Genomic DNA, 17,178 nt, shown 5'->3' with positions numbered 1-17,178 from the left:
ACTATCCTTATCTTTAAAAAGCCCTGTTCAATCATCAAACTGTACAAATCATTAAATTGCATCTCAAGATGCAGAGGAGTGTCATCTCGTCCTAGGTGGCTTTGCCCCTCTGGGGACAGCCGCAGCTGGGATTTTCTGTAGCTTTCTAATGCTTAAGCCATAAGGCTTAGCTTGCTGCTCCAGAAGACTGGTAATCCAGAGAGAGTCCCCGATGGAGCCTAACTTTCATCACCTCGTTTAATCAGTGAACGACCTGTTGTCGGTGGGATGGGGAGCTGCAGACCCAGGGCCTGCCCAGTGGTCACGCAGCCGGCTCACGAGCAGGCAGAGCAGGGGGGAGCAAGAAGCTGGCCGAGCCTTCAGTGGGTCTCTGGTTTGTAACAGGCTTTTTAAATCAAAGAGGCTCTAAGATTTCCATCTCCCACCCCCAATAACTCCAGTCACAAAGTAAGTCTCTGTCATTAACTGGAAATTGTCTTAAGAAACAGATTCCATGTACTCATGTACTGCAGCAGGTCCGTGCAGGAGATCGGTCTAGCCAGCTAGCCAGCTGGTAGTAGTTAAAGTGCATTGAACTGAGCCTGCTGGCCTGGGGCAGGGAAGCTGGGCAGATGTGGCTGTCTGGGGCAGGGTTCCCCTTTGGGCCTTGGTGAAATCCGATGGCCTTAATTGTGGAATCATTTGCCTTTTAGTTAAAATCCTTTTCAGAATCTACTGAATTAGTTCCTTACATTTCCAACTCATCTTCCGTGGAAATCAATTACCTACATCTTTAGAGGCCGGAAAAGGAAGCCTGCTCAGTGTAAGGTCAGGCACAGAGGGGTTAACTGACGGAGACTTTTCATTGCTTTTATTCAATGAGGTTTGGAACATGAGAGGCCAAAAACGATGAGCATGTTTTTGGGATCCTCTATAGAAAATTATAAGTTAAGAAACTGTCCAAGATGAAAAAATTAGCAGGAAATCACCCCAGCTCACGTCAACTGGGCCTTGTTTAGAAATGTCATCTTGACGGCACGTTTGAAGAGACGATGACATCACAGATGAGCATGTTCCCAGGGTCCGAGTACAGCACATTCTGCTACATGCAAACACACACACACACACACTCACATACAACCCCTTACACACAACACACGCACCCTGGCTTCTAGGAGTAAAACTTGCTGTTGCTCACTCTCTTCTCTCTTAACCTGAAATAAAAGAGATTTCATCATCACCTACTGGGCTAAGACACGGGCCTTGGGCTGAACTCTGTACCATTTCTCTGTCTACACTTCTGCAGGCCATTCATGGCTGGAAGGTACAGGGCTGAGAGTCGGAGAGGTGTGCTCCTGGCAAGACATTTAACCTCTCTGAGTCTCAATTTCCCCACTGGTTATTGCACTGGGGTCATTGCTACTCTGTAGGCTGAAGTGAAGATGAAATGAGGATAATAGGGATAAGGCGCTCAGTACCACGTGTCCCACTAGAGGCTGCAATGGGCATTTTCTTTGGAATAATTCTGTGTTGCGCAGGACTGTCTGGCACATTCTAGGACACCAGGCATCTCTGGCTGCCCGCCCCGCCACTCCATGTCCGTAGGACAACCAGAAGCAGCCCTTGTGTGGTGGACTCTGCCCTGATTTAGAACCACTGGGCTAGCCCATTCTTGGGGAAAGCTAGTGGTCATCGTTTACTTTCACTATGATACTGAACAGTCTTTCCAGTGATGACAGTTCTACTGGGGAAGCTGCAGATGTTTAAGACGTTACTCTAAGTTAATTTATAAAGCAAAGAGGATGAGAGTCAAGGGTATCAGTAAAGGATTTCTAAAGATAGCAAGGCAGGGGGCTTTCCTGAAGCCCGGCCACAGGTGCCCAAGGTCACTGGGCTTAGAGAAGCACGACCCCGAGGATTTGCAGTGGGGGGAAGGGCTGACCTACCTCCGGTTGCACTTCTCCTGGTACAGCTGGAGCTGGTTCTCGTTGACGTTGAACTCTTTAACGAGGGCATCCCGGTTGGCATTGCGCAAGTTCTGGTGTGTGTCGTACAGAAAGAGCTGGTTGTTCAGCTCTTCCTGCCGCCTCCGCAGCTGGCGACAGGAGGAGTAGAGTTCCTCTTCGCTCTCCTAGAGAGGAGGGGAGAGAACAAGGGTGTGGTGACACCTTCCAAACCAGAATGTGGGACATGGCATCTGAGGAGCGTGACTGAAGGGAGCACGGGGCAGAAGTTTTGCAACTGCGATTATCCCAGAAAATCCAGGGCCTATTTTAACAAGATAAAACTTGCAATTATTTGTTCTATTGAAAGAAAGCAGTTTACAAAAACCTTTGTTTTTCACCATGTGGCTTTATCGTGAAACACTGAAATAAGTGCATTGCCCATTGGTCCCATTTCTTCATCTGAATCTGGTTTCTTATTGTCTGTGTCACCCTCATCTGAATGCAAAGGCTCTGAGCAGCTATGTGCGTAAAGTGGAACACAGCAGAGGAGGGACAGAGCCGCCTAATATGAGGACACAAAGGAGGGCAGGAGCCAGCAGATCATTCAAGATCTTCTAAGGGCCTTCAAAGGCCAGGTAACGTGCCAGAACATGGATGAACCTTGAAAACATTATACTAACTGAAAGAAGCCAGTTCCAGAAGACCACGTACTATACAATTCCATTTATATGAAATGTCCAGAACAGGCAAATTCACAGGGACAGAAAGTAGATTAGTGGTTGTCTGGGGTGGGAGGAGTGGTGATGGCTAATGAGCAGGAAGTTTCTTTTAGGGGTGATGAAATCCTCTAAAATTGATCATGGCGATGGTTGCACAGCTCTGTGAACATACTAAAAACCATTGATTGTACACTTTAAATCAGTGAAGTGGAAGGTAGGTGTATGACTCATATCTCAATAAAGCTGTTATCAACCAAAAAAAAGTCAAGGTATCATAGGTTTCACCCCCAGAGATGGGCACGTGACTCAGTTCTAGCCAGTAATGACGTTTCACTTCCCCACCATCAGCACCCAGGCCAGGCCACATCGAGGCCTCCCTGGGGCTTTGGCTGGTGCTCTTTGGAAAAGATAGTTTCTTTTCTTGGGGATCAGCTGAAAGAGGGATGAACGTTTCCAGCTGCTGGTGGCCCCTCTGCTAGCATATAAAGAAAGTTGGGAATGAAGCCAGAGGAGAGGAAACAGAGCCAGTGAGTGAGCACCTGGATCCAGCCATAACTGAAACAAGCCCTATCCCTAAGCTTTGCAGTTGTCTGAGCCAAAATATTTCCTCTATTATGCCAAGAAGAAAAAACCCTCGTAGGTAAGGAGTCTGGGTTTCAGTGTGGGAGGAGGATGACGACATCTCAGCTCTCTGATGTTTTTAAAAGATCCCTGACTACTGTGGAAAGGACGGCTACTTGGGAGGTAAGTCTACTGGCTGCTCCTACCGGTACAGTGAGAGACTTCAGTGCTACAGAAACATTCATCAAGATACACAAATGGGCCTCTTCTGTCATTTATTTTTACAAAAAATGGCCTCAGACTGTACCTTGCTCTGCAAATTTTCCTTTCCACCTTAATGACCTAACAAAACATCATGGACATCCCCCAGGATAACAGGCGGAATTCTGACTTTGGAGAGTGGGGAGGGCGATGGTAAAGGTTATTCTGGCCGCTTGCAAAGGTGCAAAGGAGTAAAAAGATGTTTGTCTTTGCACAAGGAGCGGAGTTAAAATGGACAGTCCCTGGTGATGAATGGAATGTACTGAGAGAGGCATGGGGAGAGGCAACAATGATTCCGCTTAAATTTATGCCCTTCCTCAAGGAGACAACTTCCCTCCCTGTAACAAACAAAGCAAAACAAAACAAAAACCCCATTTAAGTCTTAACACTATACTATAAACGGTCTCTTTTCACTTATAACTATGTTACCTAATTTAGTCCTTAGCATTACATATAATATTATATAACAGTTTTATATTTTATAACTTTGCAAAGGTTTATTAGTACTAAATTATCTGTCTTTGTATGTCTGCAAATGCCTCCATTTTGCCCCCGCTCTTGAATGATAGTTATTAGGATTGCAGGACATCTAGACTCACAGCTGTGTGTCTCAAGCATTCTGAAGATGCCCCTTGGTCTCCAGGCTGCTACCGCTATAGTCTTACTGTCATTCATCAATCCTTTGAAGGTAATCTGTCTTTTCTCTTTCATAATTTTCTCTTTATCCTGGTATTCTGCCGATTCAATAGGACATGTCTATACACGGATCTATACCTACTTATACTGCTGTGTTTATAGTTGGAGGACTCACGTCTCTTCAATGCTGGAAAATTCTCGCCATCAATAGTTCAAATGTTTTATGTTGGAGTTTCTCATTCTACTCTCCTTTTTTAAAATAATTCTTCAGATTTTTTATCTTGTCTTGCTGGGTTCAAAGTAAATTCCCCAACATAACCTTCACATTTACCAATTCTTTCCTTAACTGTATCCTTTCTGGAATTTCCCACTTACTAAGCTTTAAAGCAATTTTCTCCAAGATTTTTCAAATTGTATTTCCAGGATTTCTGATTAGTCCCTTCATTCCTACATGTTCTTGATTAATAGTAAGAAGGGTTGTTCTTTTTAAAATGCATGTTACTCATTGGGTTCTCTCTTTATTGGGGACAGCTAGTGGTTAAGTTTGCACATCCTGCTTTGGTGGCCCAGGGTTCACAAGTTCAGATCCTGGGCATGGACCTATGCACCACTCATCAAGCCATGCTATGGCAGCATCCCAGATACAAAACAGAGGAAGGCTGGCACAGATGTTAGCTCAGGGACAGTCTTATTTGTGCAAAAAGGTGAAGATTGGCAACAGATGTTAGCTCAGGGCCAATCTTCCTCACCAAAAAAAAATTATTTCAGAGCCAGCCCTGATGGCTTAGTGGTTAAAATTCAGCATGCTCCAGTTCAGTGGCCTGGGTTCAGTTCCTGGGCACAGAACTACACCACTCATCTGTCAGCAGCCATGCTGTGGTAGTGGCTCATATCGAGGAAGTAGAGGGACCTACAACTAGAATGCTCACAGCTATGCATCACAGCTATGTGATGGGGCTTTGGGGAGGAAAAAAAAAAAAGAGGAAGATTGGCAACGGATGTTAGCTCAAGGCAAATCTTTCCCAGCAGAAGGAAAAAATTATTTCAAAGTTATTTTCAGATTCACTGGAGTGAATGCTCTTGCTTTTACATTTGTTAGCTGTATTAGCATTATTTTCTGGAGTGCTTTAAAATTGTAATGTGCAAGCTCATTGTGCATGGGAAGAGTCTTTCCTCCAGGAATCTGTATGTTGGAATCTGGTCCTCTGAAAGTTCTAAATGGGGGACTCCCAAGGGCAGGGTCGGCCAAGCGTTAGGGTGATGGCTCGGGGCTCTAGGTTCTCATTCCAGCCTGTGTCCTGGCTGCGCGGCTGTGTCTGCTTTTCTCCCAACCCCTCGAGCAAACAGCTGACCACTGGCCCGATGCGTCCTGGGCCGAGTCTTTTTTCTGAAGAAAAGTGAAACCCTCCCAGCCGTAGACCATCTATCTGTGCACAGCTTTCAGTCCCCTCGCATTAGCACACAAAAGATGAAATGAAATAAATGACGTACCCAAAAACAAGCAGTTAAAAAAAGAACAGAAGCCTGAGAAAAGCAGACTGAATCAGGAAAGAGAAACATAGAAATGGTTGAATGAAAAACCCAAAAAATAAAAATATAAAGTAAATGCAAGAGCTGAATTGTTTTGTGGGGAAAAAGTAGATAATCCATTATCTAACCTAATCTAGGAAAATGTGAAAGCCCAAACAGTCAAATAAGACATACGAAGAGGTATACAGCTAGACAAGAAGAAATGGAAGGAACCTGTGAAAGAAAAAACCAAGATGACCATGAAAAGAATGAACACTTGTGTATTTATTTATTATAAAGATCTTGGGGCTTAAAAATATATATTATAGATACATACAGATGTATTTCTTATTAGGGAAAATTATCCCATAAGAGAAAAAAAATTGAACAGACTAATTTTATCCTAGAAGAAAAGGAGAAGGTTCTTACAACCAGGCCCAGAAAGGTTCACAAAAGCTGTCTTGAACATCTGTTATACGTAGGTAGCAGTTAACTCCGACCCTACCCAAAATGTGCCACAGCCTGGGCAAGACGGAAGGCTGCCAAGCAATTTTAATGAAGCCGCCATAACGAAACCTGACCGAAAACTACCGACCGGACTCTCAGGGAACACCAGTGCAAAAATCCGAAATAAAACATTAATGCATACTTAACACATACGTTATAGATGCACATTAAGCAATACAATCCCATATTTTGCTAAGAAATTCTTTTTCCCACTCTTTTAAGATGACTGTTTCACACTTCCGCTCCCCTCAAGCCTCCTCAGTCTCAGCTGACGACCTGGCCTCTTGTTTCATACAGAATACAGAAGAAACTGCATGGGTAAACTGCCCATCCTGGGCCCCTGTCCCATATCCCATGCCTTCTCTCCTGCTGGTCCCAGGGTCCCATCTTGTCTCTCCTACTCAGATCTTCACTCCGGTACATACCACTTCTCCATCCTTATCAGTGTTTCTAAAAAAGAGAATGCCTAAACTGCAAGTTCTTGATTTTTCAGTTTTGAGGGGTTATCTTCAGAGAGAAAGACCTGGCGACTTTCCCCAAACATGCTTATCTTCTCCTTGGAGATATGTCAATTTTGGGTTATATCAATTCACGTTTACGTTGTGATTTTATTATTATTCCTACTTTAAACCCTTGTATCTTCTTTAACCCCTTGCACAATGACCAAAACATTGGTGCAATGTTATTAACTAAAGGGCAGCTTTTATTCGGTTTTCACTGCTTTTTCCACCCGTGTTCTTTTCCTGGTCCAGGATCCTACCTGCACTTAGCTGCTGTGTCTCCTTAGTCTCCTCCAATCTCTGACGTTTCCTCAGTCCTCCCTTACCTTTTATGACCTTGGTACTTTTGAAGAGTACTGGTCAGTAATTTTGTATAATGTCCACAATCTGGGTTTGTCTGATGTTTTCTCGTGATTTGTTTGAGATTATGCAGCTTTGGCAAGAATGCCACAGAAGTGATGTACCGTCCTCAGGAGGTACATGATAGCGACACGTCTTATTACTGATGGCAACATTGATCATTTGGTTAAGACAGTGTCTGCCAGGTTCATCCACCGTAGAGCTGCCATTTTTCTCTTTTCAATTAATAAATTTCTTGGAGGAAGATACTTTGAGACTATGCAAACATCTCATTTCTCCTCTAACTTTCACTCACTAACTTTAGCACCCATTGATAGATCTTACCTACAGCAATTTTTACTGAGGTTTCCAAAGGTGACTTTCTATTTCCCTCATTCCTTCGACATTTATTAATTGGAATTCTTTTATAAGAAAGAGCTCTCTCTTCTCTCTCATTTAGTTATTTATTCATTTATGGACACATGAATTCTGTGGGTTATAGTCCAATATCATCCTTATTTATTTTGTTATTCAAATTGCTCTACCTTTGGCCATCGCGAGCTCTTTGGGTTTGGCTCCTATGCCCATTTGGTGTGTCCCCATGCTTTTCCAGCACTTCTTCACTTACCAGAACTTCAGGTTACTCCAGGCTCATTTTATCCGTCTCAGTTCTTGAATCAAACACTTGAATAAAGAGCTTTGATTTCTTTTATTGGAGAATGATATTTAGAAAGCAAGATCTGGGTGCTTAGATGTGCTCACTGCTAGCGGAGTGTCATTGGTTCTAGGCTCTCTCAGCAGACAGAGCTAGAGTATGTATGTATAGTAACCAATGCAAACACACACTTACATCTGTATTCCCATCTGTCTGTGTGTGTTTTATATATACTATATACTGATTCCAACCAAACATTAATTTTGGAAGGGTTGGTACATATTCCTACTTCTTGTCTTATGTCTTCCAGCAGATTTTATACTTTTCCTTATAAAAGCCCTGTAACCTTTCTTATTTAAATTACTCCTAATGTGTTATAGTTTTTGTCAATATCATGAATGAGATTTTCCGTCTGTCCCTGACTCCCACCCCACATTTCCAACTGTCATTTCTGGAATAGAGAAAGTGGTTAAACTTAATAAGACAAATAAACAAAAATCAGTCTCCTTAAAATTGGAGTCTTTCTGTTTTTTTTAATACATAACCATAATTTATGAATATAAATAATTTTATCTCCTTACTACAATTTATACTAGTTATTTCATTGGGTTACATTTATGCTTTTTCTCACTAAATGTGTTGCTAACTGTGCCAGTGTTAAACCATCCTTGCATTACTGGAATAACCTACTTAGTTAATATATTTTTATTCTAGTAAATAGGTGGAAATGACTTGCTAACTTTTTTAAAGAATTTTAACATCTGTATTCATAAGTGGCATTGATCTAGGACTAGTGGGGGGCAGGAGACAGAGGCATATTATCTTTCTCCAGTCTTGTTATGAAAGTTACATAGCTTCAAGACATTAAGTGAAGCATTTCGATTTTTCTATTGACTTCAGTGGATTAAAACTGGAATTATATTCTTTAAATCCAGGTAGAAAACCATCTAGATCTGATACCAGTTTTATCTGATAGGTGTTCTGTCATCCTTCCAGTGTGTTCTATAAGACTTTTTGTCTTGAAGTTTTCCACTGCATCTTTAAACAATTTTAGCCCATTTACATTCTTCAAGGTGATCATCCATTTGCCCTACTTTTTCAAATTTATTTATCTTCTCATTATTTGGGGTCCAGTCTCCTTTTCAATATTTACTCCTATAGGTTTTTGGTCTTATTCTGTTCCTTTATTAAGCAGGCAGAGTTTATTTAATTGGTCTTTTCTTCTCTTTGTTTTGCGTTTCATTCACTTGGCTCTTATCTCTATTTTGTTCTTCTTGGTGTTTTAAATTTTTTAAAAGACGAATACTTGGTGCGTGTGTTTTCAGTCTTCCGCACAGCTTTAAGGCAAGCCCTTTCCTCTTCTAAACATAGTGACAGCATAAGTGTTTTTCTACTTCCTAGGTAATTTACTTGTTTTGATTTATTTCATCTAGGAATTTTTTATTTTCAAATAGTGAACATTTTAGCCATCCTTTCATTATCTTTCACATTTTATCAGGTAATAAACAAATGCATTAAGGTTTTTTTTGTGACCAAGTATGCAATCAAGATTATAGTTTCTGAAAAAATAGAAGAAAACAGGGTACATTATCCACCTGTAGGACACAAAGTTGTACCTCTCCCATCAAGCTTGTTAGTCATATTAGCTTGATCACCTGTCCTTGCTGATTTTTTTGTATACTAGACATTCCAAATTCTGGGTTTTTTTTAATCATGTAATCTTTATATTTGTAGGAGCTTTTGTTCTACATATTTAGCACAGTAATGTGGTTCCTAATTAAATACCTGCAACTCTTATATCCCTTTTGTAAACCAAACCTTCTATCGTTAGGTCATATAGTTCCTCTTAATGTTCTTGGTACTTTTCATCTTTAATTCTACTTTATTTTAATTTTCCCTTCCTAATTTTTCCCAATAACTCCTCCATTCCTGGGGTTTTTTTTAACCTTTCTTTACTGTTTGTTTTAGGCTTATTTCTCGTAAACATTGCAAAGTTGGATTTCTTTGCTTCCTTTTAAATAGAATTCAGTCCACTCACTGAATCAAATATGTTATACCCATTCCATTTTGATTATTATACATTTTTCTTTGCTTTAATTTCTTCTTTTATCCTCTTTTTCCTTATTTTTACTCTCTTAGTCAAGTTTCTGTATATCTCCTTTTTTTGTCCTCCTTATTTCTCCTCTGCTTTTCAATTTTTACGGTGGTTACCTTCAGTTTTCAATAATCCTGATTAAAATTACATTTTCTTTTTACATCAACATTTCGGAAGTAACTCTCCCCTTGCAGGATGCCTTATGTGTCTACTGATCCCCCAACCATCAAACTGAAAGCTTTCAGGGCACCTTTAATTTACCTCTCTACTCCTGGGTTTTGCTGATAGTATTTTCAGTTCCAGACTATTCATAAATTTTTCATTATAGTGTATTCCTTCTGTTTCAAGAATCCTTGACACTTAACATCACAAAATTTTAATCATCCTGTTGTATCCTGCAAAATCTAACTGTACCACAAAATTATTCATTATTTCCACCTCTTCATCTCCCTAATTGGAAATCTCCCTTCTGATTAAAGTTTCCATTGATTCAGGTGCTTTCTTGGGTGAGATAAATAATATCTAAAATCTTGCATATCCACAAATACATTTCCGCTGCCTTGCCATGTGGGTGGCTGGACACTGAATTCTTCTGTCTTTCTAGACTACAGATGACATTCTACTATCTTCTAGTGTCCAGTGCTGAAGAGGACAAGTCTGATATTAGATCTACTTAAGTTTTCTTTCTGGATAACTTGAGGCATTGGGAAGTTTAGGTTTTTGATTTATCCCTGGAATTCAAAACTTCTACTAAAATACGACAGGGGTGTGGGTGTGATTTCTAGTCAACCCTTCAGGAACCAAGTGAGCCCTCTCAAGCAGAAAATCAGAGAAAATTCCCTCTACTCACTGTTTCATTAATAGCTACCCACCCATCTGTCCCACCTTATCCTTCAGGACATGCTCGCCCGTCAGGTCATTTGCATCTGTCCTCTGAGCCTCTCTTTTCCTTAATGACTTCCATCTCATGATGGTATTGCTTTGGACTGAGAGATTTCTTCCATGTGGTCTTCTGGGTCACTAATGCTGATCTCTCTATTTATATACTAAATTTTTAAATTCAAGAAATCGCTTTTTGGCTTCAAATTCCGGAAAGTCTATTCAGTGCTATACTTAGATATCCTTGAACGCTCTTACGACTTCTGTGTTAGGGTTCTCATCGGATGCTTCCAGCAGCTGTATGTCATCTGCCAGCCACCTGTACAGGTGTCCACCTGAGTCTTTCTTCCTCTTCTTGCTCTCTGTGCCCATTTTTTCATTGCGTGCTCACGGTTTTTGTGAACAGTAGTGACACTGAGTTGTCGGGTCTTAGTGGGAGGCACAGCAGTTTCTGCTCTTTGAGGCCGGCTTTGGGCAAACTTCAGTTGTTGGGGCCCAAGGAGGGCCGTTCTCTGTGCCTCTGGGTCTCCCCGACTGTAAAGAAATCCTCTCCAACCTCAAAAACCAGGACCAGTTGCGTTCCAGAGGGCAGCACCCCATGCTGGTCCTCCAGGACTCCAGAAGTGTGTGCCACAGCCCTTCTCCAAAGGGACTCACACACCTGCTCCGGCTGAGCCCTCGCCAGGAACCACAGAATCCTGTCTCTCCCCTAGGCCGCTCCACCCCTCCCACCGTAGCTCTCATCCAGCACAAAACTAAGCACAGTCCACACCAAGATCAGTTCTCAAAGATCCGGGCAGCCAGTCTTCTCAAACGTACTCTCCAGGTACTGCCAGCTTGGCTATTGACGATGATTAGGATGAACATTCAGGTTTCCATACTTTCTCCTGCCCCATTCTTCTGAATCTCACAAGTTTAGATCATTTGAGTGGAGCCCCTTTTCAATTAATGGCAAGACTGCATGTAATACATCAACTTAAAAGAAACTATTTACTTTCAGAGAACAATTCGACATATATTCAAAACTATAAGGACTTTTTTCCTTTTCTGCTCTATTATTCCATTACTAAATATCTAGCCTCAGGAAATAATTTTAATCAAAAAATGTTACATGAAGCCCTTCATTATTTATAAACTGCAAATAACCTAACTGTCCAACTGTGGGAGGATAACTAAGTGAATTAGGGACCTCCACCTGATGAAACGGGCATTAACGGCTTTGAAAAACCTATCACATCATGGAAAAATGCTCAAAGTCATCTGTGAAGTGGACAAAGGGCACACAATCATAGGTATTATAGGAATCCAACCATACAAATATCATATGCAAACCTTATTAGGTGAAGGAAACATACCACAATGCTATCTGTGGTTATGTACAGGTTGTTTACGGGGGTTTTTTTTCAACCCCCTCCTTCCTTTCTTTTTCTATTTCTCAAATTAAATATAGTAGGTAATAAAGTGGTGTTAAAAATACTCTTTGTAAACCATATATATGGCTAATGGAGTACAGGACTGAGAATTGACAAAGTAATTGTGACATGTGAATGGCTTCTTCAGAGGGGCTGAAAGTGCTTATTGACAGTTTCCTGGGACGTCACTCACAAACATTTGCTGAGACAGAGTTTAAACTCCATCTCGGCCCTCAGCGGATCAATCATTTGCTCAGACCAGCCTTTCCTGAAGGTGTTTACTTTCCTGAAGCTGTCTCTCCCGGGCATCACAGAGGATGCGGCTGACAAATAAAACAAGGTTTGACCTTTGGGTGGTGAGAAAACCCAGGCCTACCAAACACAACCCAGCTCCTGCAAGGGACCCCTCCTCGCCGTGTGGGCAGAATCACCAAACAGTACCTGTGCGTCGCTCAGAACCAGGTGACAGATGTGGAACTAAAAAGCTCGAGAACCGGCAGCTGTAAGGAAATTTGCACACACACAACTTTTCCGCTACAGCTCCTTCAGAAAGCACATCTGGGAGAGTCAACGTTCCACTTAGAACCCCACACGAGGCCCCCACCTCCCCCTACACTCTGCGGCAACATCCCCAACCGCACCCAACCCGTGAAGCTTCCCTCATCAAGGAAGTCAAATCTGGATAAACACATTTTCCTTTAAACGTATGCATTTCCTCTGCCATCAATGATACCTCATCATTTAAATTATTTATATTGTTTTGGTTTGTTTATGACAGCTTTGCGGAGCAGTATCCAGACAAACGCTGTCCTACCACCACCCAAAACCCATTTTATCACTTCATTTTTCCAAGAAATGTCTGCAGGTGGGTTTATGTACTGAGAGAGGAAGTGCTGGTTCCCTTTCCCGAGGCAAGAGAATCCCGCATCCTGTGGTGGGCTGGGGAGACGTAAGCTTGACTAAGCCAAGAGTCTTCAAGCTCACTTATTCAAGGCTTTGCTGAAGGCCTAAGTTTTACAATTTTACCACCCTGCTAAAATCATTGATCCCACTCATTCCATATCTGGGAATCAATCCTAAGGAAATAGTTCTGAATTAAAGGAGGAAAAGGGTGACCACACAAAGACGTTCATGAGAGCCCTGCTTGTAAGTGGATTCCATATAAATGCCCAGCTTGGGTGAATGATTAATCTATCGTCCACCCACTTGACGGAAAAATCTGTCAGTCATTTAAATGCTAATGAACATTAGGTAACAGTATAAAAAGTGCTTCTCTCACTTTCAAGCAGTGGTTCTCAACCAAGGATGATTTTACCACCCAGGGGACATCTGACAATGTCTGGTGGTAGTTTTGGTTGTTATACAAGAGGGGGTGCTGCTGGCATCTAGTGGGTCGAGGGCAGGGATGCTGCTAAACGTCCCATGATGCACAGGACAGCCCCACCACAAAGGATGATCCGGCCTCAACTGTCAAGAGTGCCTAAGTTTAAAAAAAAAAAACTGGCTTTAAAGAAAAAAAATTACGCATGTATACATGAAATTTGTATTATTATTGTTATTATACTTACATAAAGAATGTATTGGCCTAGGACACAAAGGAAGCACACAGATGAAATGCAAACTTTATCTATTCCCTTCCTCCCACTTATAAAACTACACTTTCCAGACCGTCTAGGCTGTGATTGGATTTTTGAACCATTTGTACAAAATATATTCTAACTTGTCTTTTTTTTTTTTTTTGCTTTTTTCTCCCCAAATCCCCCAAGTACACAGTTGTGTATTTTTAGTTGTGGGTCCTAGTTGTGGCATGTGGGACGCCACCTCAACGTGGCCTGATGAGTGGTGCCATGTCTGCGCCCAGGATCCGAACCAGTATAACCCTGGGCCGCTGCAGCGGAGAGCGCGAACTTATTAGCCACTTGGCCACAGGGCCCGCCCCTAGCTTAAGTCTTTTAATAGACTTATTAAAGACCTCAGATAGTCTCATTAATGATAAATTGGCAAATGCATAATTCATTCTAAAAGAGGAGAAATTTAAAACGTGGGCATTCTCAACAAGGACTTGATGATGACTCAGTCACCTGGTAAAAGGAGGAATTTATAGAAACTTTCACGACTGAGCATTTCTGTCACAGGAAGAATCGTGGAAGGTGATTTTTTGATCCATAACTTAAGGTTCAAGTGAAAACTAGAATTTTCATATAAACAGTACATTTATTTTGACAGTCTCAAGCGTTCACATTTAAATTTGTTTCAAAATGGAAAACTTTCAATATCCATCCGCTTATCCTCTTAAGACAGATTTCACCATCACGCACTTATTACATACCAACAAAAAGCGAGGCCTTTGGCTGTCACTGAGGCCCTTGGGCCCCAACTATTGTGCCTTTTAAGTCTCTCCTTCATGTTTTTACTGCTTTCTATCTTTCCTTATTTTTGCATCCGCCTGCATCTCAGTGCTTCTAAAATGCTTTGGAGTGTTAAACCATCAAGGTTGCAAAAACTGTACGTAAGGGAAACAGCTATTCAGAAAAGCCTAATGTTCTCTCCTCTGAGTCAAGTTCATGAATTTTTACTGCGTGGACAATGACTGTTAAAAGGCATCCCCAGCCCACCCCCCATCTCCCCTCCCCATTGGAAGGCTCTCAGCTCTATTCTGCAAATTGCCAAACAAGCAACTTCCAAATCACTGTTTCACCCTTAGAGCCAAAAGAACAACGGTACAGGCTGTGATTTCTCTACTCAGAGGACAACCAAGGAGAGAAAACAAGACGCGCATCTGGCAGCACTGACCAAGCCCACATCAGCCCTCTGGGGGCCAGAACCATAGTTTTTCTAGGTTATCCTAAGATAGGTGGGGTGACCCTTGAAATCCCCCAGCCCAGGCCGGGTTTTGTGGTAGGGGAATGGAAAGATTGTGGGAGAGTATATTGGCCACGTACGAAGCCTTGCAAAAACACATCCCGAGTGGGTTTCATTCTATGGGAGAGGCCATCAGGAAGATCCTGAAGCCCCAGAATCACCATCAATATCCAGATCTCTCCCGCCATCAAACCCAAGACCCGAACTCCCCACAGCTTGGTGCTGGGTCCTGAGCAGCTTCACCTCATCCTCGTTCATAGTTCAAGGTTCAAGGAGGCCAAGCCCTTTCTGCCAAGTCTACCCGAAAATTGGTTAATCAAAGAGGGACTAAGTTATCTTCAAGGCCTTGGCAAACCAAAAGGATCAAGAAGGCCAGCTCCTCCAGCAGCAGAGAGAACCACAAAAGGAGCGCTGCTCACTATGGGAAGTTGCGGTCCACAAAGTTCCTCCCCGGGGACAGGTCACAACAAGGCCTTGTTGGATGCTCTCAGACCTTTTAAGGGATTACCAAAGCCCAACAGGAGGGAAAAGCACCGAGGAAGGATCAGGTTATCTAGAAGAGCACTCTCTTGTCTGGCTCTTGCTAACATGAAACTAAGGAACTTCCACAGAGCTTCACCCTTTCCAACTACATGGCCTACGCACAGAATCGTACAGCAGTCTCCAAGAAGGATGGATGCTGATGTCGACACAAATAATCCATAATGAATCTATAAATCACAATTGGGGTGAGTTTATTATGAGCCAGGTCTGAGGACTGTAGCCCGGGACCTTCTTTTCCCAAAGAAGGAAGGGCACCAAAGAAATGGGGTGTCCAGAGGGGTTATACACCATCTTGGAACAAACAGCATACATCATATACAAGAGGAATGTCCCTTGTACGACAGTCATGAGATTGCTTAGCTGGCACAGCAGATCAGTGGTCACAAGGTGAGCACAGAAGGTCGGTAATTAATCCTTAGTTTCCAGGAAGAGATGCTTATTCTTAAGGAAATGCCGAAAGTGGGGAAGATACATCCCTATCTTTAAGGGCGTCATCCTCGGCTTTGGGACATTGTAAATGTTTAAAGCAGGCATACAATGCATGCTCGACAGGCCACATTAGGCCCTTTTGGCAAAACAAGGTCAGGACAGATTAGTTTTAAACCAAAGAGGTTCCTCATATACTCCAATAGATCCTGTTGCTTTTCATTTATTTATCATTGGGAGGAAAAACCTAGGAGCCCTGGGTAAATCTGTAGCTAAAAGGAATTCCTCTTTAATGATGTGGCAAGTTTGACTAGACAATTTTCAATGAGTTTAAGTCCATCAGCCAACTGAGCTCACTGGTCATTTCCACCCCACCAGCAGGCATAGCTCAGGGAACCCCAACTGGTGTTTCTCCACTCACCAGGACGGGCCGCATCTCACAGAAAACCAGGAGGGAAGCCAGCTCAATGTCTTCACTGTACCCATTCTTCAGAGGAACAGATCTAAATCCTGCAGCAGAATAGAAAAACAACACAAAGGCAGGCGATTATTGTCAGACCTTAGCTTTCCTGGGGTACCCAGGGATCACAAGTCCCTCCAAGAAGCAGAGAGGTCAGTGCCCCATGCTAGGGGCTGACTTTCTGGAAGCCAGAAGTCCCATCCTGACGGTTAGAGAGAGGGGCTCCAGAATGCAGCCTTGACAGGTCTACTCAGAGAAGTTCAAAATACCTGCCATCTAGAAATGAAAATGATTCACTCAGAAGAAATTAAAACCCACAGGACATTACACATTGACTTTAGAGTGACTGCAGCTGTGCTTCAATTCTTTAAATACTCCTGAGGCCAAAAGACTCAAAAGAGTAATGAATCTTCACACCTATTTCCTCCACTTAGTCATTTACAAAGCATAGCCAAGGGTGTGTCGTATCTTTAAAGATTTCCAATGGGAGGCAATCTTCCCGTCCCTTGGCAGTTCACGGCAGTATTGATCATCCTCCTCTAAAAGCCATTCCCTATTTACAATTAGGACCTGTGTCTGACAGTCATTTAAACGTTTCTTTTTATTTAGAGAAGGGCTGAGATGGAGCTGAATTTTTCCCCCAATTAAGTAATGTTTAAGGCAACACATCTCAAAGTTGAGTTTGCTTGTCTTAAGTAAGTAGTACAAAAGAATACACAGTAACAATGAAAGTCTCGCTCCCACCCACTCATAATTCCTTATTCCAGAAGGAACTATTATTAACAGTAGCTTCCCAAAATAGTCTATGCATATGTCTGAGTTTCCTTTAAAACCCGAAAGGATAAGACCCTGACCTAAGCAATTCTGAACCTTACAATTTCCATTTAAC

General features: G+C 42.2%; 1 protein-coding gene across 1 annotated transcript in view; it reads right to left on the bottom strand.

The window, feature by feature from the left end:
- Window positions 1-835: 835 nt before the first annotated feature.
- PLCG2 (phospholipase C gamma 2) overlaps window positions 836-17,178 on the bottom strand; it is a 146,812-nt gene continuing 130,469 nt past the window's right edge. The window contains exons 31-33 of the mRNA XM_001501998.7: window positions 16,251-16,339; window positions 1,926-2,110; window positions 836-1,193 (exon numbers count right to left, since the gene is read on the bottom strand). Of these exons, the coding sequence (XP_001502048.2) occupies window positions 1,151-1,193; window positions 1,926-2,110; window positions 16,251-16,339 (317 nt within the window). The 3' untranslated portion in view covers window positions 836-1,150. The remainder of the gene's footprint in view (window positions 1,194-1,925; window positions 2,111-16,250; window positions 16,340-17,178) is intronic.

The sequence above is a fragment of the Equus caballus genome, chromosome 3 (genome assembly GCF_041296265.1).
Source record: "Equus caballus isolate H_3958 breed thoroughbred chromosome 3, TB-T2T, whole genome shotgun sequence".
Lineage (NCBI taxonomy): Eukaryota > Metazoa > Chordata > Mammalia > Perissodactyla > Equidae > Equus > Equus caballus.
The sequence above is the reverse complement of the archived record's forward strand: the minus strand, read 5'-3'. Positions and strand labels throughout refer to the sequence as shown.